The sequence below is a fragment of the Myotis lucifugus genome, unplaced genomic scaffold (assembly GCF_000147115.1).
Source record: "Myotis lucifugus unplaced genomic scaffold, Myoluc2.0 scaffold_8, whole genome shotgun sequence".
NCBI classification, from domain to species: Eukaryota; Metazoa; Chordata; class Mammalia; order Chiroptera; family Vespertilionidae; genus Myotis; species Myotis lucifugus.
Genome location: NW_005871056.1, coordinates 10,489,085 through 10,511,116, shown reverse-complemented (window position 1 = coordinate 10,511,116; position 22,032 = coordinate 10,489,085). Strand labels below are relative to the sequence as shown.

The 22,032-nt window shown below is 45.5% G+C and overlaps 1 protein-coding gene across 1 annotated transcript in view; it reads right to left on the bottom strand.

Annotated features, from left to right (window-relative positions):
- The window catches only part of CLSTN2 (calsyntenin 2), a 536,533-nt gene that overhangs the window by 104,422 nt on the left and 410,079 nt on the right, over positions 1-22,032 (bottom strand). The window contains exons 3-5 of the mRNA XM_006083760.3: positions 14,099-14,294; positions 13,126-13,334; positions 6,829-6,978 (exon numbers count right to left, since the gene is read on the bottom strand). Of these exons, the coding sequence (XP_006083822.1) occupies positions 6,829-6,978; positions 13,126-13,334; positions 14,099-14,294 (555 nt within the window). The remainder of the gene's footprint in view (positions 1-6,828; positions 6,979-13,125; positions 13,335-14,098; positions 14,295-22,032) is intronic.

Sequence of the window (22,032 nt, the reverse complement as noted above, 5' to 3'; positions counted from 1 at the left end):
TAAGCTCTTGCCTCCTTTGTCAAATATTAATTGAGTATGATGACTTGGGTAGATTTCTGGGTTCTCTGTTCTGTTCCATTGATCTATATGTCTGTTCTTGTGCCAATACCAGGCAGTTTTGAGAACAGTGGCTTTGTAATATAGCTTGTTATCTGGTATTGTGATCCCTCCAACTTTGTTCTTCTTTCTCAGGATTGCTGTGGCTATTCAGGGTCTTTTTTTTTTTATTCCAGATGAATTTTTGGAGAGTTTGTTCTAGATCTTTGAAATATGCATTGTTATTTTAATGGGGATTGCATTGAATCTGTAGATTGCTTTGGGTAGTATGGACATTTTAATGATGCTGATTCTACCAATCCATGAACATGGTATGTTCTTCCATTTGTTTATGTCTCCCTCTATCTCTTTTTTCAATGTCCTGTAGTTTACCGAGTATAGGTCTTTTGCCTCCTTAGTTAAGTTTATTCCTAGGTATCTTAATTTTTTTGGTGCAATGGTAAATGGGATTTTTTTTTAGTTTCTCTTTCTGTGAGTTCATTATTGGTGTATAAAAAAAGCCATCGATTTCTGGGTGTTAATTTTGTATCCTGCTACATTGCAGAATTCATTTATTAAGTCTAGTAGTTTTTTGACAGAGTCTTTGGGGTTTTCTATGTACATTATCATGTCATCTGCAAATAATGACAGCTTTACTTCTTTTCCAATTTGGATGCCTTTTATTTCTTCTTCTTGTTTAATCGCTATGGTTAGAACTTCCAGTATGATGTTGGTCATAGGTTTGTCATATATGGCCTTTATCATGTTGAGATATGCTCCCTCTATTCCAACTTTGCTGAGAGTTTTTATCAAAAATGGGTGTTGGATTTTGTTGAATGCCTTTTCTGCGCCTATTGATATGATCATGTGATTTTTGCCTTTCAATTTGTTTGTGGTGTATCATGTTTATTGATTTGCGAATATTGTACCAGCCTTGCATCCCTGGAATAAATCCCACTTGATCATGGTGTATGGTCTTTTTAATATATTGCTGGATGCAATTTGCTAATATTTTGTTGAGGATTTTAGCATCTATGTTCATCAGGGATATTTGCCTGTAATTCTCGTTCTTTGTAGTGTCTTTATCTGGTTTTGGAATTAGGATAATGCTTGCCTCATAAAAAGAGTTTGGAAGTGTTCCTTCCTCTTGGATTTTCTGAAATAGTTTGAGGAGTATAGGTGTTAGTTCTTCTTTGAATGTTTGGAAAAACTTCCCTGTTAAGATGTCTGGACCTGGGCTTTTGTTTTGTGGGAATTTTTTTTATTACTGCTTCTCTTTCATTGGTTGTTATTGGCCTATTCGGATTTTTTTATTCTTCCTGATTCAGTTTCAGGAGGTTGTATTTTTCTAGGAATTTGTCTATTTCATCCACATTTTCAGCTTGTTGGCATATAGTTGTTCATAGTATTTTCTTACAATCCTTTGTATTTCTGTGGTGTCTGTGGTTACTTCTCCACTTTCATTTCTGATTTTATTTATTTGGGTCCTCTCTCTTTGTTTCTTGATGAGTCTGGCTAATGGTTTATCAATTTTGTTTAACCTTTCAAAGATCCAGTTCTTGGTTTCATTGATTTTTTTGTATTGTTTTTTTAGTTTCTATGTCATTTATTTCTGCTCTAATCTTTATTATTTCCTTCCTTCTACTTACTCTGGGTTTTTCTTGTTGTTCTCTTTCTAGTTCTTTTGTTGTAGAGTTAAGTAGTTTATTGTTGATTTTTCTTGTTGTTGTTGCTTTTTTAGGTATGCCTGTATTGCTATGAACTTCCCTCTCAGGACTGCTTTTGCTGTGTCCCAGAGATTTTGGGTTGTTGTGTGTTCATTTTCATTTGTTTCCAGGGAGTTTTTGATTTCTTTCTTGATCTCATTGGTAACCCATTCATTGCTTAATAACATGCTATTTAGCCTACATGTGTTTGAATGATTTGGGGTGTTTTTACTGTAGCTGATTTCTAATTTCATTCCACTGTGATCTGAGAAGATGCTTGATATGATTTCATATTCTTGAACTTGAAGAGACTTGTTTTGTGTACTAACATGTGGTCTTCTGCCTCTTCTGGCACACCTGCTATCTTTGTGAATGATCCATGTGCACTTGAGAACAACGTATATTCTATTGCGTTGGGGTAAAATGTTCTATAAATGTCTATTAAATCCATTTGATCCAGCGTGTCCTTTAGAGTCTCTGTGTTCTTGTTAAGTTTTTGTCTGGAAGATCTGTTGAGTGAAGTCAGACAGGTATTAAAGTCCCCTACTATGTCTATATTGTTGTCAACCTCTCTGTTAAAGTCCTCCAGAAGTTTTTTAATATATTTAGGTGCACCTATATTTGGTGCATATATGTTTACCAGGGTTATATCTTCTTGTTGGATCGATCTCTTTAGTATTATGTAGTGACCTTTGTTGTCTCTTGTGATGGCCTTCATTTTAAAGTCTATTTTGTCAGATATGAGTATTGCTACTCCAGCTTTTTTTTTCTTTTCCATTTGCATGGAAAAATTTTTTCTATCCCTTCACTTTCATCCTGTGTGTGTCTTTTGTTTTGAGGTGGGTCTCTTGTAGACAACATATAGTTAGGTCATGTTTTTGTATTCATTCAGCTACCCTACCCCTTTTGATTGGGGCATTTAATCCATTTACCTTTAGGGTTATTATTGAGAGGTACTTATTTATAGCTATTTTAATTCTGTATGGCTAGGTTTCTTTCTCTGTTTCTTCTTCTCAGCAATTCCTTTAGCATTTCTTGTAATACTGGCATGGTGATGTTAAACTCCTTTAGCCTTTTTTTTTTTTTTTTTTGTCTGGGAAGCTCTTTATTTGACTGTCTATTTTGAATAAAAGCCTTGTTGGATATAGTAATCTTGGTCTCAGATCCTTGCTTTCCTTACCTTGAGTACTTCATGCCATTCCCTTCTGGTCTATAGAATTTTTGAAGAGAAATCAAGTTTCAGCCTTATGGGAACTCCGTTGTAGGTAACAGTTTTCTTTTGTTGCCTTTAAGATTTCTCTTTGTCTTTATTTTTTGGCATTTTAACTATGATGTGTCTGGGTGTAGGTCTGTTTGGGTTCTTCTTATTTGGGATCTCTGTGCCTCCTGAACTTGTGTGACTTTTTCCTTTACCAGGTTCTACTCTCACAGCTCCAGTCCACTTCACCCTCCCTCTGCCAGAGCACAAGGTGGGTGGCTCCACAGGGAATTTTGTGCATTGGCCTTTCAAGAGGGTACCCGAACTTTCAGCTGCCACTTCCTGGCAGTAGCACCCTGCTGCTTTTCACAGCTAGATGTTATGTGGGTACCCTCCTCAGATTTGGTGCTCTCTGCTGGGGAGCCCAGCTTGGGGATTAGATCCCAGAGTTCTCAGTGGCACCCCTCCACAGCTAAGATATCTCTCCAGGACTTCAGTTGCTGTCTGTGGGCGCCCGGCCAGCCCTTTCTCACCTCTGCCCCTCCTACCAGTCTCTATGCAGTCTCCACCTTTGGTCCTTGGGTATAAGGGTTCTCTTCTGTGAGTTTCCCGTTGACTAGAGTTTGGAAACTTTGTAGCTCCCCACTCTGGCATTCATAATCTTGACTGCCCACCCCACCCTACCGCTGATTGCTCCAATCTGGCTTCCCACTTTTCCCCAGTCCCAACCCAAGCCAGACTGGCTTCCTTATACTGTTCACTGGTGCCCTGAAGGCCTCCCCTCTCTGTGCTCCTCTCCTATTCTATACTGTGCAGTCTTCACCCACACCAGCTTCAAGAAGAGCCAATCTTTTCCCCCAGGAACTGGCTACCTCTCACAGTGAGGAGCAGCCTGCCTCATCTGCAGTTAGCAAAGAAAGCCAGTAAACTGTGGCTCCCTCAGCTTGCCCTACAAAGCTGGGAGAGGGGCCAGACGAGAAACACATCTGGGAAAAGTGGTGGTTTGCTTGTCCCTGGAGAAAGATGTATTTTCAGCTACAAGGCTGTAGCCCTGGCTGAGGGTAGAAGAGAGAACAGGCCCCAAGATTGGTCAGAGATGAGGTTGCCCAAGTGGAAGAATAAAGTGGGCCATATGCTGGAAGGAGAGAAGGTTTTCCTGTAGATATGGAGGCTGGAGTAGGCATGGCAGGAAGGCACTTTGACCTCCACATACCTAAGAAGCTGGAGGCCCTATGATCTGAAAGCCTGCTGGGACAATGGCTGGGAGAGGGACCTACAGCTGTGTACAGGGGTAAGCTGGAGGGAGGAAGGTCGAGACACAGAATCCAATGCCAGCTTCTGCCACCAAAGGCTGGCAGACTAAGGCAGGGAAGCCACCTAAAGTGGTTGATTCTGATGTTACACATGCTTGAGTCACTTTGCCTGACATGGTGAACTGATACATGGAGTTGCTGCTTCCCGCTTTTCTCTGTTCCACAGGAAGCTATATATACATATACATATACATATACATATACATATACATATACGCATACACATATGCATATACATATACGTATATAGTTAACCTTCACCCTAGGGTGTTTTTCCATTCATTTTTACAGAGAGTGGAAGGGAAGGGTAGAGATAGAGAAAAACATCAATGGGAGAGAGACACATTGATTGGTTGCCTCCCACACATGCCCTGGGGCTGGGGATTGAGTCTGCAACTGAGGTACATGCCCTTGACCAGAACTGAACCTGGGACACTTCAGTCGGTGGGCTGATACTCTAACCACTTAGCAACCCGGCCAGGGCAGAAAGTTATGTTTTTTCACCATTTGTCCATTCAACACTTGCCAATCACCTGAATTGTGCCTGGCCCTGTGCTGGGCGCTGGAGACACAACGATGAATGGGCACAGTCTTTACTTCAGGAGGTCACTGTCTAGAGCTGCAAAGAGCATTGTGCTCCAGTGGGGAGGTGCCCCTCAGCCTTCGCACACAGAACTGAACGTTATTAAAATGTTTTTCTTTGCATACATTTAACACTGAAACAAGCACCAACTCTGTTAGAAAATTACATTTAAACACAGTTACAGAAATGTAATCCCAAGTCACAGGTGTCTCATTTATCAAAGACAAAAGCCATTGGGACCGTTCTCCAGACGAGGCTTGGCTTTGGTTTTCCTGCTTAAAATCCCCTTGTGAGCTTCTTTCATGCTTAGAAAGATTTTATCTTCTTTCCAGGCTTTTCTCTTCAAAAGCCCGACCTTCACTGGGGCCAGTCCTTATAACTTAAAATAAAACAAGGGGAGTTCTTCACTCAGCTAGCTCATTTATTCTTCAACAGCTATTTCTTGAGCACCTAACGTCGGGACCAGACATGTGCTAAGCCTGAAGAATTCGCTGGTGAACAGGAGAGATGGAATCTTGCCCTCAGGGTCCTCAGTGAATTATCCCCAACCAGAGCTCAGGCTCCCTGAGGTTGGGAACACAGCTTGTCATGCTTGCTTGTCCCTCTTTCTCTGTTTCTTGCTTCATCCTAAATGGACCGACACAAAGACGTCTCTACTTTGTTCTTCATGTCTCATGTGTCTTACTGAGCTCATCACCTCTTTGTTCAAAGGCAAATGACCCTAACTCTGTCCAGAGGTGGGTTTATTGCTCCTCCCAGCTTTCCAGTTGAAAGATTAAGGGGGACAGGTTGTGCAGCAGAGGAGCACTTTGAGAGCTGCCTTGTGAGGGGAGTGACCCCAGGTGTCCTTGCTTTGCACCCCGAGGTCTTGCTAGTCTGGCCCTGATAGATTGGATTAGGAATAAATGCCTGACTACCATTCAGAGTCCGGCCAGTGACCTAGATGGTGGCCTGGCATCAGTCTGCCCCATAGGGATGTGAGTGACCAACACAGCTAATTGCACCCTCTGTGAGGGAATTTAAGAATGAAAGATACACCCACCTACCCCCCCACACACACACACACACAAAGAGAGAGAGAGAGAGAGAGAGAGAGAGAGAGAGAGAGAGAGAGAGAAAATATAACAGGGGCCTGAAGCTTAAAGACACACCTAAGGAAGGCAATAAACAGCAGCCACAGAGTGGAGGACTCCACAAAGCACCGTGAGACATGGGTAAGCAGTAGCCTCCCATAACATCAACACACGAAGCAGAAACAGGAGCAGTCAAGCAGCCAAAATAGTAGCCCAGAGGTAACTGCTCTGCCACCGGAACCATCAATGTCACTGCTAGAGCCGTCCTTATTCCATGCACCATGCATCCAATTCTCTGTAAGACTATCTACGCAGCTGGCCTTGCCTCCTGGTTTCCCCTTAGCTCGGTGACAAACCTCCACCATCGAAGGGTAACCCAGACCTTTGTTCTATCCCTGCGCCCTAAAGATCTAAGTGAGCACAAAGCAGATCCTCCATCCAAGGCATTGTCTCGCCATTCCCAGAGTCAACATTTTAGAAATCCCTTAGCCTAGAGGCCGGTGTGGCTCTCCAGCCTCTGCCTGGACGCCCTCTGTGCAAGCCCCCCCTGCCCGGGGTGTTGAGTAATGAGGCCACATTTGAAATGCACCAGCCCGACTCAGCACTCTGCAATAAAGTGAACAGACCTGCTGGCCACCTGCTGAGCACCGTGGGTAATTACTATTGATCCAAAGATGCCATGAGATCTGAGAAAGAGCACACTGGACAAACGGAGCATGTGACCTTAGACAAGTTACCTCGGGCATTCTCACCTGTGAAATGGAGATACTATAACCCTAGGAGCTGTCAGAATAAACCAGCTACTCTATTTCCTGCAGCAGAGTGACTGCACTTTAAAAATCCCTCTAGCCCCAAGTCATGCCGATTTGAGGATAGGTCCAGCTGCCTTTCCTCAGAGGACTGACAAAAGCAGGCCCACCTTGCCAGCCAGGCTTGCACACTGGCTTCACGTCCACCTGCACCAGGGTGTCCTGAGCGGCAGGCTTCTGGCCACAGTCGTAGGCGGTCACCAGGATCTCGTACTGGTGCTGCTTGTCATAGCTCAGCTTCTCGGTGTTCCTGATGTTGCCTGAGGACACAGAGACATTCAGTGTTGTTTCAGATCAAGTTGAGCACGCTGCCGTTCTCCCACATCCCTTCCCCACTCCTCCAACCTCCACCAGAATGAAATGAGCCCCTTCCCTATCCCTTGGTAAGGTCAAGGGTACAGGAGGCCATGGCTTCCACAGGCAGATTCCAGGATCAGTTGACTGGAGCCACCCCAGCTGTGGGGCAGGGCTGCTTTGAATCCCAAGCACGCATTTGGGACCCGACTGGTTTGTGTGTGTAAGTGATGGGTTGTTGGAAAACTCTCTCTCAAAGTGCCCCATGTGGCTGCGGCCCTGATGTCAGGCCCAGAGCTCATCTGCCATGAAATCTCTGGGAAAAAAGATGGAATTCAGAAATGTCCTGACACATATTTTTTAACATCTGGGCTCATTGCCAGGAATGTTCACTGCCTCTTCTCACATTATTTTGCTACCAAATAGGAAGTAAAATCAATAAGAAAACGTGTGACCTCTCTTGCAAAGCTGCACAGAATAACCGATTCCTTGCCCTGGTGGCAAAGACATTTTTCTTCTCCCAGAAAGACCAAACCGTTTTTTATGAGCCATTTGTGTGTTTTTATCCCTGTGGGTGTGAGATTATGACTCAGGAATAAATATTTGATAAATAACAAGCAAAACTTTAATTGACGATTTTTGCTAAAATACCATTTTGGTTCCAAGAAACTAATGAGAGGCCCAATGTGCATTGAATAATTTTTAGTTTTTGATTCCAAGAGATGCAAGTCTTCCTTTGTGGAGACTGATTTCATTCTTGCATTATTTTTTTCCTGATGGTGGAGCTGACAGCAAATTAGAACTCAAATGCTATCATCATCCTTTACCAGAAGTGAAATTAAGAAAGTGGAAATTAAAGGCAAAACAAACTAACAAGCAAATAAACAAGTGTGGAATGGCTGACTCACACAAATTCTTAGATTTCATCCAAACTAAGGGAAAACTACCTAATGAGCTTTCTTCCATTCCAACTGATTATTGTTCATGTGAATTGAGATAACAGGGACTAAGGCAAGAAAGCCTGGGGAATAGAAAAGTCACATAATGTTTTAAAGATCGGACAAGTTGATCCACCAGTCACCCAGTCTTAAACAGTACTCAGTAGTAGTCCAGGAGCAGGTGCAATAAACGTAAGTGCCTGTGAGGAGGAGGAGGAGGAGGGAGTGGAGGCAAGTGGTGGTGAGGAGGGATGAAGTTGCCCATGACATTGGACCAAGCATTCAAATCATTTGTTCTGCTACCTTCTCTGAATTGTTTCTAAAAATGCAACTGCAGCCACGGATTTGAAGTACGATTTACTTTGACAAAGCCAGTCAAAAATCTCCGAATAAAAACGGGTTTGAGGTATTTTTGGCCTTGTGGCTGGTATTCAGAATCCCTTTCATTTTCCCCCAAATATTTGTTTCAGTCTCAGCGTGGAGCCCGTACAGGTCCGGGACGGCTCAGAACCGGGTTGGTAACACTCCCTCGGGGTTCCCTTAACAAACTCATTTGTGGTTACAGTTATCACAGGGGAGGGATTCTGCAGGTGCAGGCGCCGGAATATAACCGTGAGGAGGAGGTTTCAGCGACATCAGATTGAATTTTCAACAAAAAGTTTTAGCTTTCTCTCTCTTTCAAGTGAAATGGCTCTCTAAAGATACGTCTCTGAGAAGAGGAAGGCTTAGGGTTTACAATCCGTGTGACATTAAGCAGACCAAACACTATTGATTGTGCTAGAAAAATAAACACACGGGCCGGCAATCCTGGGCTCAATTTGTTGCCGCTCCTCTCCCGTAACTGTCTTAATGAAACTGTCTGAGAAACTAATTTACTTTCTCCGCCACCACCACCTTCAGGCCTGTGAGGATAAGATTCAGAGCACAGATGTGCAGCAGTGGGTCACCATGAGAGGCAATGTTGGGACCCACCGTCCTGTGGGGACGGCAACATCTGGATAAGACACCCATTTAACACATTTCGATAGCTCGGAAGAAGCCATCCGTTTTGCTTCTGTTACAATTCTATTTCCCCCCTCATATTTGAGTGATTTCTCCTGGTAGTGCTTTCTCAGTTAGCTGAGTCCACAGTTAACCCAGGTGAATGGCTGCCCCTGGGGCCTATTCCCCTGTCCACATGAGCCTGGGCAGCTAACTCTCAAAGAACAGTTAGCCTGTACCTTGCAAGTTGGTGAAGGCAATTTTTTAAAACTCAGGTGGGGAGGGTGCAATGAGGCAAGCACAGTGACCTGCACACTCCCTCCCCTGGACCTGAACTTGGAACAACCCTTTTGGAAAGCTATATGGGCCAGTCACTTTGCAATTATTCACACCTGTGGGGCATGCAATTCCACATCTAAAAATTGGTTCCAGAAAAATTTCAGATGTTTATTGTGAAAAATTGTAAATACATGTGAAAATAGGTCCGTCGCAGCATTATTTATTACCTCGAAAAAATAGAAGAGAAACGGCATGTCTGGTTGCAGGGGAGAGCTAAGGGTAAGCATCTGTGTGAGATGGAGTGTTGTTCAGCACTGAACGCGGTCATTATGAAGCACTTTTAAGGGTGGAAAAAATCCATGTTATCGAATGTGAAGCAAAAAATGGGAGGATAAAGGAAAGCAAGAGATGTGGGCCATACTTTTATTTAAAAAGTCAGAAAACTACTGGTAAAGTGTCATTAGTGGTTACCTTTTAAAAAAATGTTTAATGGTGGTTATCTTTGGTGGGATTATACGTGACTGATTTTCTTCTTCACACTTTCCTATGCTTTCCAAAATTCCCACGAGGGCTTGTGCTGCTCTTCTATTCAGGTGGAAAAGAAGTGTTTTCATTTACTGTAAGAACACACCGACTCCAGGGTGCCCTTCACTCAGAGGCATCAGCCCCATTACTCTGTGGGCAGCGGCTGGCAGAGAACTTGGCTGAGACCAGGCACCCCTGAGAATCAGACAAGTCTGTCCAGTGGTGAGTGCGTGTCATTGAGTCCCCGCTGTACCCTCTGTGGTCAGTCTCAAACGTGGTTGAGAGTCTGGCTGTGGCAAAGCTCTGGTGAATGCCTCCTTTGCTGTTTATTCACCCCTATCATGGGCAACATGTTTAATTCCCATTTTACTGATGAGGATCTGAGCAAGGTTAAGCAACTGGTCAAGGATCACACACACACACACACACACACACACGCACACGCACACACGCAGGGATGGATGTAGGATTAAGATGCAATTTTGTGTTTTTGAACCTAAAGACCATTGCCATGCATTCCTGTCAAATATCAGTAAGGAGCGTGATGATGTCACTGGTGGAAAGGCCTTGGGGCCAACACTCGGGGGACCTAGGCTCTAGTCCCACCTCTGCCACCTGCATGATAGGTGCTGGCAGGCAAGCGCTTTATGCTTTGGGGACTCAGTTTTTCCATCTGTTCAATGGAAATGAGCATCTAGGCCCTACCGATCTCTGAGAGACCAGCCAAATGCCAGAAGATGGGGGCCTGGCAGCCATCTGAAATCGATCTAGAACTTCCCAGGAGGTGGGTGATGTCACCAGCTCAGAGTTACCTGTTTATAATTTCAGCCTGGAAACCCATGGGGAGTGAGTGAGTAACCGAGTGAGTAACCGTCATGTCCCAATCCCCCAGCAAATACCTAAGTAATCATGGCACCATGAATCGAGCACTCCCTATGTGCCTGCAGGTATTATCTCCGGGCACTGCCTCTCCCTGAGGCCTCACAACCCCACAGGGAGGCAGGAACTATTACTGCTTTGATTTCACAGGGGAGGGAGGCTGAGGACTTCTGTTGAAAGAGGTCAAGTCTTCCTTTAAGACAGGTCATTCTGACTCCACATTGTATTCTGTCCTCCCTGTGCCCTGCTCCCCTTCCTTCCCTCACAAACAAAGAGCCTGGCAGGTTGGGGGGCAGGGGGGGGGGGAGCAGGAGCCATCTACCTGAAGCCCTGCAGTCTCAGTGAGTGGGCCCCAACTCAGTAGTACTTTTTCTGATATGCATGCAAAGAACTTCTTCAAGGAGCCTGTAAGGTCGCTGGAGGAGTGATGGATAAGAGCCAATTGGGAAGCTCATTAGAATGGGAGCTGTTTCTGTGCCTGCCCCTGGGTCCTACCTTCATTACTTGGAGAACTGTTCTTGTAAACCTCACTGTCAGGGGCCCACACTCCCTGGGAGTGCCCACTCTCCTCTTCATCTTAAGTTGTAAACCAATGTTGGAGGCAGAGGCCTGGCAAAGAACCATTACTCACTTTTAATGAGACAGTGAGGGAAATAAATTGGCATATGTTAGTGAAATGGCTCATCAAGGTGAGTAATTATCTCCATGACTGGGGCAGTTTACCCTCTGATGAAAGAATTTGCATCTCATCTCTCATTGGCTTGTGGCTCTCCAGGACTAAGGCAGGGGATCAAGGGGAGCTTGACCACTCATCACAGACACCTCCTTCTCTAGTCCTGCTCTTCATGAGGGACTTGTCACTCCCCAAATGCTAGTTTTTGCAGACATAGACCCAACAGCTGGTTATGGAGGAACAGAAAAAATACAAAAGAGTTGTTCATATTTTATGAAGTGGTGTGTGTGTGTGTGTGTGTGTGTGTGTGTGTGTGTGTTGTGAGATACATGTCTGTGGGGTGGGGATGGGCCACCCATCTGTATGAAAAGCTATCAGAGAGCAGTTCTGATGCGCTCTACTAGTTGAAATGATCTATTTCTCAGCCCCAAACTAAACGTTAATTGAAGTCTAGCATTTTATATCTTACTTTTTTATGCACTGATCTTGTGTCCTACACAATCAGCATCTGGTAATGTCCAGGTATTTTAGCATTTTATAAGGAAACTGCCTTCTGTTAGGAATACTGATTTCCTCTTACAAGACACATCACAGACGAATGGAGGTCAGGGAGGAGGGTTTATCCTTGGCTTCCTTCCCTTCTGGAATCTGCTGCAGTTCTAGGGATACAGAAGACACTATCACTGGGTATGTTTCTCCCTGGTCTCAACATCGAGAAGCACTGGAATCACTGAAGACTTGCAAGCAGGTGACGATGATATTTCCCTCTAGGTCTTGGCTACCAGGAAGCTCAGAGCTAATTTGTTGCCCAGCCCTGGCTCATGGCATGCTTTGTATACCAACCTTGATGCCACCTGACTTTGTATCTTTTATTTTGAATTTTCCCCCACTAGATGGTAAGCTCCATGTGGACAGGCCCATGTCTGTTTTAAGTTCTACTCTATCTCCATCCCCAGTTCCAAGCACTGTGCTTGGCACTCAATAAATATAATTATTTACAGAATAGATGAACTTCAGGTTTTGCTGCTTTTGAGTCTTTGTGCAGAACTTAAATCCTATTTGAAACAAAGGGTAATATACATGAACCCATACACTTGTGCTAATAATGAAATAATATACTTGACAAATAATTTTCATTAGATTGATATCAAGTTATTGAAAATTGCAGTTAAAAGGGGCTGAATTGATTGGGCCTCTGGCTGTCATGTTTACACTACAATGAGTTTTTAATTAATGGTGATGGAGAAATGTCCACAAGGCTTTATTAGGACTGTTTTTACTTCAGTAAGTTCAGTTTGAGATTGGGATGTTGTGGGAGGGTTCTTCCATCCTTCATTCTCAGTAGAGTAGAAATTCTCAAAGGACTTTGACAAGACCTTTTAAGATTCCTGAATGGATCTACAGCTTAGAAGGTGTTTCAGAAATCTCTACCTTCTCTTTGTTTAGGAGCCGGAAACAGATTGTTGTGTGAGGTGATGTTACAACTGGTTATGTAAGAAAGGGACTCAGACATGGCTGAGTTGAGGGCATGACTCATGTCTAGATGACAACTGAAAAATTCCACCAGAAAACCAAGCTGTGTGCAGATGAGTGGCCTTGTGAGCTCTACAGGCTGTACCCACTGAGTAGGTGCCTTGGGGGTGTTTTATACCTGGCTGGGCTGCTAATAATGCCAGGCCATCTCTCCAGAGCAGGGCTGAGTTCTGGGTTATAGAGCCTAGATCAGGGATGGCATGGGAGGCATTGCCTGCTGAGTACATTCAGGCCCCCACTTGGCCTTCAGAATGGGGGCGGGGGTTGTTTCCCTGCCCCCACTGGGGTCCTCTCAGGACACTCACCATTTCTGTCAATGGCAAAAGGGACATCGGTGGTGACAATTTCATAGTTGCAGATCTGGCTGTACTGGGGGGAGCAGTCCTCATCGACGGCCTCCACCTGTAGGATGCTGTCGTAGATCTTGCCCTCGGTCACCACAGCCTTGTAGGCGGGCTCTTTGAAGGCGGGAGCAAACTCATTGACGTCCTTCACCTGGATATGGACCACGGCCCTGGAACCACACACAGACAAGAAGAGATGGTGGTAAAGAAACAATTGTACCATCTTCCGCGCCGCCCATGGACACCGACTCAGGCCCCAACACCAAGAAAATGGAGAAACCACAAGCCGGTCAGGCAGTTGTTGTCTGAGCGTTCTGTCTGCCATCTCACTGGAGACCCTTCTACCGGCCCTCGTCCTGATCCCCTGCGATGAATCTACCCCCGACCAACTCCTCCCCATTCATTGACCTTCCTTGTCGCCCTTGACAACAGCTTTCCTCTGGACTGTCTCTCCTCTCCCTCATCAATCCGTCATCTGTTCACTCACTCCTCCAATGAGTAAGAATTTAAGTACTCTTATTCTGTGTTAGTCTCTGAGTCAAAGTCCATTAGGGAGAGAGTTACAACCCAACATGAAGAGTTGCTAGGACAGAGAGAAGCATGTGGCATGGCAGAACCCAGGGAAAGGTTCCAATCTCCCAACAAGTCTGCAGGCTGGGCTGGCTCAGGGAAGGCTTCCCCAAGGAAGGGACGCCTGCACTCAGTTCTGAGGGTGGAACAGAGCTGTCTCCCTGGGAAGCAGAGGGTAGTGGATTTCAGGTGGAGAAAGTGGCCGGTACCGGTGCCTGCAGGGGCCTAGGAACTGGCCAGCAGCTGTGTAGGCTGGAGCACCATGGTATGGCCACTGGGTACACATGTCTGTAGAGTAGTGTGTGACAGAGATGGTGGGCAAGAGTGGGGGGGGGGGGTCCAGGAACTGTGTCAGGCGACTCACTTGTGTGACTTCTTCCAGGCTGTCTCCCGGGGCCCCGCGCCACAGTCGTAGGCCTGGATGATGAATGTGTACTCCTTCTGCAGCTCACAGTCGATGGGGCTCTTGGCACGGAGCCGGCCCTCTCCCGATGTCTTGTTGAGCACCACGGCCTCAAAGGGCAGCTCCTGGCCGTGGATCTTGAACGCACAAATCTCCCCTGCAGAGGGATGAAAGGGGAGCAGTGAGTGGGGATCCTGAGAACCGCCCAACTGCAGATGGAGCTTCCGTTGCACCAGATTTGCAAAGCTAACGCCTCCAGGCCATTTCCTCCACCCAGAACTGTCAGACCAGAAGAGGCCTCCAGAGACCCAGCCCAACGTGTTCATTTCATGGATGGTAAAACCGAAGTGATTCACGCATGGAAGTGTCACCCATCAAGTGTATCTGGGAGAAGAAAAGGGGAGAGTCACGTGCGGGAGTGGCTGATGATCCTGGTTTCCTACTTTTCCGAGCAGGTTTCCCTCTGCCCAGTCTGACACTAAAAACTTGCTCACATTGGCCAGTGTGGCTCAGTGGTTGAGCGTCAACCCATGAACCAGGAGGTCATGGTTCGATTCCTGGTCAGGGCACATGCCTGGGTTGTGGACTCCATAGCTAGTGGGGGGCATGCAGGAGACATCTAATCAGTGGCTCTCTCATCATTGATGTTTCTATCGCCCTCTCTCTTCCTCTCTGACCAATAGAAAGAAAAAAAATGAAACAATTGCCCATAGTCAAAAGGCAAATGACTGCAGAGGAAAGGAGGAAAGGCCCAAGTGTGCGCAGCCTTTGGTCCTGTGACCACATCCTTGCTACCTGAACGGGTGCGCTCTGAGCCAGCAGCATGAGCATCCCTGGCAGCTAGTTAGAAATGCAGATGCCCAGGTCCCACCCAGGCCTCCCGAGTCAGAATCTGCGTTTTAACAGGGTCTCTAGGTGATTTGTTTGCTCGCCAACCAAGAGCCGCACTGTTCTGCTCTGTCCTTTGCTCCAGGTTTACACACTCCACGTTGCGGCAGCCACATTCCCCCTGCGCCTGCATGTCTCTCCACCCACCGCTTCCCTGTGGGGAGAGGGACTCCACTCTGAGTTGCAATTTTATTTCAAAACAGTGGGGGTGAGCCTGTGTGAGTTCTAGAATCCCTGTGGAGCTCGGGAAGCTAACTTCTTAAAGGGTTGAACATGTTGTGAAATTAATGCATTTCTCCCCCTCAGCTGGGTTAATGTGTCTTATAACTATTTCTCTGCATTAAAATGATAAGGCCATGAAAATACCTTCCTTGTCTCAATAGGGTGGATATTTGTTTCTTGCAACCTGACTGCAAGTAAGCCCTGTACTGTGTGCCTTGGGAGGTGGTGAAAATTTGAAACACATTCCCTTCTGTCTTGAGGGAGTTTACAGACTTGTTGGGGAGACAATGTCCAGGTGTCCAGAAAGGCCGTTCAGAGTGCAAAGGGGTGTGTGCGTGTCACGTGGCCTGGGCAGCAAGGAGTTAAATGCAGGCTTGGTCTGGAGGTCTGGATTCACATTCCAGGCTTGCCACTTACTCCATGATTTAGTCAAATTATACTGCTTCTCTGGCTCTCCATTACGTAACTTGTAAAATGATCCAGGAGATAGTGTTGGGAGGAGGGCACCTACCCTGAGATACCCCAACCCTGGTCTGACATTGCCCCAGCTGCACTGCTGGAACCCCAGTGAGGCACCTAGGGTGCACAGTTTAGGGGGGCCCTACCCTCAAGGTGACCAGGCACCCGCCCCGCTGCTGCAAAGTGACACTGTGAGAAGAAGGGATAACATGACTGCATGCCTGCTCTGTGCCAGGTACTGAGCTTTGTACCTAGCCCCACTCAGGTGACCTCATTCAATCTTCCTAACAAACCTGCAAGGCAGAGGTTTTATACCAGTTTGTACAAATTTAAAAAAGAAAACAGATCAGAGAGGTAGGTCATTACTTGGTCAAGGTCACAGAGCTAAAGTGGGTCTAAAACCCAGATGTGGCTGACTTCTAAGTCCATGCCCTGTCTATTTCACTGCACCCTCTCCAAGCAGCCCCGTTACTTTTATTTTTAATCCTCACCCAAGGATATGTTTTTATTGATTTTAGAGAGAGAGAAAGGGAGAGAGGAGGAGAGAGAGAAACATCGATGCGAGAGAGAAACTTCAATTGGTTGCCTCCCTAAAGCTCCCGCACCAAATATCAAGCTCACAAACGAGGTCTGTGTCCTGACTGGGAATCGAACCGGCAACCTTTTGGTGTACAGGACGACGCTCCCACCAGCTGAGCCACTTGGCCTGGGCAGCCCCATAACCTTTGAGGGACCACTGTGGGGACCTCTTCCCATCCCATTCTATATCCCCATTCAAGCCGCATTCAGGGAGAAATCCCCCGTTTTACATGTAGGAAGCATGCCCTGATCTCTCACTAACTATATTTTCTGAGATGGCCGATCGATAACAAACTTACCTTTAGGCTTTTGATTTTTTATGATTTCATTGATCCTCAATTTCATTACGAACACTCCATTTTCACTACATCCCCTCCTGGCCATTTCTCAAATGGAGTTGTGGAGTAATGGACAGGAGAGACAGATGTGGGCCAGGCTCTAACAAGGAGGCAGTGTTCTCGGGATCACCAGCAGCTCCTTGCTGCCTCTCCGACAGAGCTGCTCTGCAGCCCTCGGGGCGGGAGGACAGGTTTCATCCCATCCTCCAGCTATTTCTGCTCGGAATTATCTGGGGCTTAACTGGATGAACTTCTAAAGTGCCTGCCTTGTGATTCTATCCGAAGATCAATGCCAATAGAGGAATATTACTACCGAAAATGTCTGAACTGGTTCTCGGACATTATCTGAAGTGGCCAACCACTGCCACGATTATAAGACTAATCAGACCATTTCTCTTTGAAGAGACCAGTTAAACCAAAAATAAAAGAGGGCAATTTTCTGTTGGAAACACTTGATTGCAATTAAAGTAGTTCTCAAGACTCAGAAATCCTTCACCAGAGGAAAGGAGAGGAAGGAGGAAAAGGAGAATGAGGGGGGGAAGAGGAGGCCCAGGGGAGGGTGAGATGAAGTAAACCTCAGGGCGACATATTTTCATCTCACTCAATTCAGCTCAATTCAATTCAATACACCCTGCAGCGTCTGAGAGCGAAGTGCCAGGCACGATGCTGGGCCTGGAGACACAAAGAAAATGATTCGAACACCTGAAACCATAAGGACACTCCTAGGCACTCAGCACTTAGTGGAGGAGACAGTCGACCAGGGCAGCGCAATGCTCACCTAGTTTTCACCGGCTCAGACGGAGACAGGATTTAGCCCCCCTTGGAACAAAACCTGGAATTCATGTCACCCTCATTTATCCCACCTCTTCATCTGACACCCAGGTTCCTGCTGCAAAGACTTTCGTTCATTCATTCATCCAGTCACCTCGTAAATATTTATTAGGGACTATGTCCCAGCACTGGTGAAACAGTGATGAAGAAAACCAGCCCAGCCCTGGCCTACAAGCTGCTGGCGGTCCCGTAGGGGAGGGAAACGAGCCCCCAGAGAATCACATCCCTGAGTGAAGAGTGGCGACTGTGGTAGGTGGGCGGTGCTAGGAGAGTCCTGACCTGCCGGCAGGCAGGGCTAACCTAAGGATGTGACCTCAGGATGTGACGCTGAGCTGAGACCACAGGAAGAGACAGAGGAGCACAGCCTGGCCGCGAGGAAGGGAAGTGAGTGTCAGGCGGTGGGGCCAGCACCCCACAGGGCCTCAGCAGGAAGGAACACAGCAGGCCCTGAAGGAACATCAGGGCCAGAGTGGCAGGCGTAGAGGCAATGGGAAGGGCCGGCTACGTTGGGGATGTGACCAGAGAACCACACAGGGCCCGGGCTCAAGCGGGTCCTGAGCTTGGTTTAAATTTCTGCTGTCACCATCTTGAAATCCTTAATAATTTTATCTTTGAACTTGTGTTCTGTAAATGAAGTCGGGTGGACGATGGAGCATGTTGGGAGCAGAGAGATGGGAGCAATGTGCCCGTTCATTGTCCTTGTGCCCCATTCAGGTATAGCATCCAGGTTGCCCCCTGAGCACAGCCCCGGGTGGACCAGATGCATGGGAGTTCCGCGGGACTCAGGGATAACACGGTAAGCCCGTGGCACTGAGGACCCAGTGAGCAGAGAGCTGACAGCCCAGACAGGCCATCCCTTCTGCTTGAACCAAAATTGTTTAGGCCACAGAAAGAAGGCAGGGTATTTTAAGAAACACGACCAACCAAAGAGCCCTGTCCTGTCCTTTCTCACTCCTGTTACTTCTCGGTAGTAGCCAACAACGTATGCTGACAATGATGACAGGCAGGAGGAGGAAAGATAAGACACCCCACAGTTCCTTTTCTGTTTGGACTGTCTTTTCTATCTGTCAGCCAAAGGGAGAGAGTGTTAGTAGAGAGTGTGTACATATCAAGAAGTGAAGTAAAAATAGTTGGGTTTGGTTTGCATGGCATTTACACTGATCTGGTAAAGGACTAAATACATATGCATATGTGAGCTACAAAATGCATTTTCTGTGATGTTCAGAGATTCTGCACAGCACTTAACTGCTCGTATACTTACATGGGAAACTGGCATTGCACAGTATAGAGATATCAACGGTAAAATTCATGCTAATAAATTACAATGTTAATTTTTCTTTACTCAGAATAGCATCAAATAGCAAATTTACAGCACCACAAGCCGAGCGAGAGAGAGAGAGAGAGAGAGAGAGAGAGAGAGAGAGAGAGACTGTGGACGAAAAGCCCCAGGATGGAGCCCTGAGAAGGACGAGTATCTAACGCTGCAGTTCCCAGTGTCTGTGTGTGACACATCGGGCTGTCTTGATCTTTCGGGAGGCCTGTCACTAGAATTTGTTATTATTAATAAAGCACTGCAGTGGGAGGATGAGGCACTTAAAAGGGAAAAGATCAGACTTAATGGTTTCCATATAAAAAGATCACTTTTAAAATCTTGCTTTCCAACATACTTCCTTGGGTGGGAGAGCGGGTGTGCCGGGAACTACGTGTGGGAGTGCAATAGCCAGATGACCATGCCCTTGGGACCAGCCCTGGGAAAATGAGGCCAGCAGCTGCCAGACCTGAGTGCCATCTAACACTGGCTGTGGTCGAAGGTGGCTACAGCTTCACCAAGAGGCCCCGTGAGGTCCAGATCAGAAGGGGAGCCCCAGCCTCCAGCCCCAGTGGTGTCAGCCCTCCAGTCACCTCTGTGCCTCCAGATGCCTTTTCCTCTGCAGTAACACGCCTCTCCACACACACACCAGCAGGCACCGATGTGGTTGTCTCTTAATTCCTCCCATTAAGAGTCTGGGGGAAATTTATGAGTGAATGAATTCATTGATGAATAAATGAATGACTAAAACTGATCTTGAGAATACATTTTGTTCCTACCCTTGAATAGCCTAGAACTATAGATTGAGTTGATTCCATTTTTTCAGATGAAGAAACTGAGACTCAGAGAGATTAAGTGGTTTACCCGAGGTCACTTGGATAGTAAGGAGCGGGTGAAGGACTGATGTCTAAACCCTCTGGATCTAAATGCGGCACTCTCTTTGTTCTTTCAGGGGTTTATCACTGGGCAGTTGTGTTGTTCTAGGACAGCGCTTCTCAAAGTGCCATCGGTGTATCCCTGGGGTCCCCATGACCCTTTCTGCAGGGTCCACAAAGTCCAATTTGGCATCCTGTTAACACTAAGACATTATTTGACTTTTCCATTTGTGTGGATATTTGCATTACTGGTATAAAAACAACGGTGAATGAAAGTGTTGGTGTCTTAGTAGCACCTAACTGCATTCTTTGCCACATATAGTCACAGAAATAAAAAAATGAAAAGGCCAACTCCATGTAAGAATGACTCTAATGATGCAGTAAATATTAATTGCATTAAGTCTCAATCCTTGGGTGCCTGTATTTTAATATCTGTGTGACAAAATGGAAAGTATTCCTGGAGCACCTTTGTATTAAGGTATGCTGGTTTGTCTCTCGGAAAAGCATTCATGTGATTTAAGATGAGTTGGGAGCTGAACTAGACCTTTCTTCGTGAAATGCCAATTTTACTTAAAAGAATGATTGACAGACAAACTATGTTTATTCAAACTTGAGTGTGTGGCACTCATTTTTTTTTTCTTTCTAAGTAAGCCTGTCACTTCACGGAAAAGAACTAGTAGCATTTGTTGCCAAAAATAAAATCCAAGCTTTCAGTTCTGGAGAACTTGTGTCTGCCACAGTGAACTTGACAATACATCAATACACCAATTCTTTTCTGATGAGGTAGATAATGATATTAATGAATGTGATTGTTTGAGATCACATAATGAATTATGTCAGCTTTTGAAATGTGTACTTAGCAATGAATCAATCAATATCTTCCAAATGACTAAATGCATAATGTTATGTAGTCACCCATGGGTAAAAGACTCATTCAAAGTGCAAAACTGACTGAAGAATTTTAGTGTAACAGAGTATTATAAGTTCACTCATGTGATTTTAGATTCTTTATTGTGACTAACCTTTAAGGAACTTTTATTTAGGGAGCTTTGGTATAGTATTAGAGAAGAATATCTACAATTATCTGAAAAGATTATGAAATACTCCTTCCTTTTCCAACTACATACCTGGGTAAGTCCATATTTTTTTCTTCACCTGCTTTAACCTAAACAACACATCATAACAGATTGAAGGCAGAAGCAGATGCGAGGACCTAGCTGTCTTCTATTGAGGCGGACATGGAAGAGATTGCAAAGAGGTACGCACGGCCACTTCTCACACTAATTTTATTTTGGAAAATGTATTTTTTGGGGGTCAAATTATGTTACATATGTTAACATTGAGTTTATTACTGTTATTATATAAATTAAAAAATAAGCATTTGAACGTTTGTGTTTTAATTTTTAATACAGTAAATATTGACAGATATAACCCATATGGATAAAAGCTCTTGAGGGCCATTAATCATGGTTAAGAATATGAAGATGTCATGAGACCAAAAGGCTTCTAATTTCCCAACCGTAGTTTCCACACAGATGATTCCCTGTGCTGTTCCTGATGCTTGTAATGGACCCATCGCCTCTCAGAGAACTCCAAACTCAGAGCAACCCAATTCGCTATGTATCTCACAGCTGGGTATTTGTATGAGAGGAAGCAGGCAGACCTTGATAGCCACAGAGTGCCGAGGGTAGAGAGCTCTTTATCCAATCACAAATGGTTAAAATCTGGCTCTGGAGCCACATAGCCTGGCTCACATCCTACCCTGTGGTTAACTACCTGTGTGACCTTGGGCAAGCCACTTCCTCTCTGTGCCCGTTTCCTCATCTGTAAAATGGGGATATGTTGCTATAGTCACCTCACAGGATTGATGATTGTTGGGAGCATTAAGTGAACTAAGATAAGCAAAGCACTTAACAGTGCATGGTACGAAGTAATTACTATCGGTGTTAGCTCTGATCACTGTCTTTATATTGAAGAAAAGCAAGTCACACACTTCTGGCAAACTCTCTGTTTGTATTTGAGAACTGACAAGATCATTTTGTCATCAGAAATGCTTTGAATGTATGTCACATGTGTCATTAAAAAACCATCTGGCTCCTTGAAGTGGCTTGCACCTACCAGCCGCAGCTTACATATATTTATATTCCTGAACATCCCTGGCCAACGACTGCAGCCTGTGCATTTGTAAAATCTCATCCAGGACCAGTACTGCCTCATGGGGAGGGTTTCCTGGGGGTGGGTGGGTGCTGTTTGTTTGTTGGATTTTGCTTCTCACAATGACTAGAAGTTGCTAATGGCCTTGATTGGGCAAGAGTCGAGGATACTAAATATCCTGCCCTGGGCAGGTCAGTCATATCACCAAGAACCATCTCACCTAAAATGGCTATAGGCCCC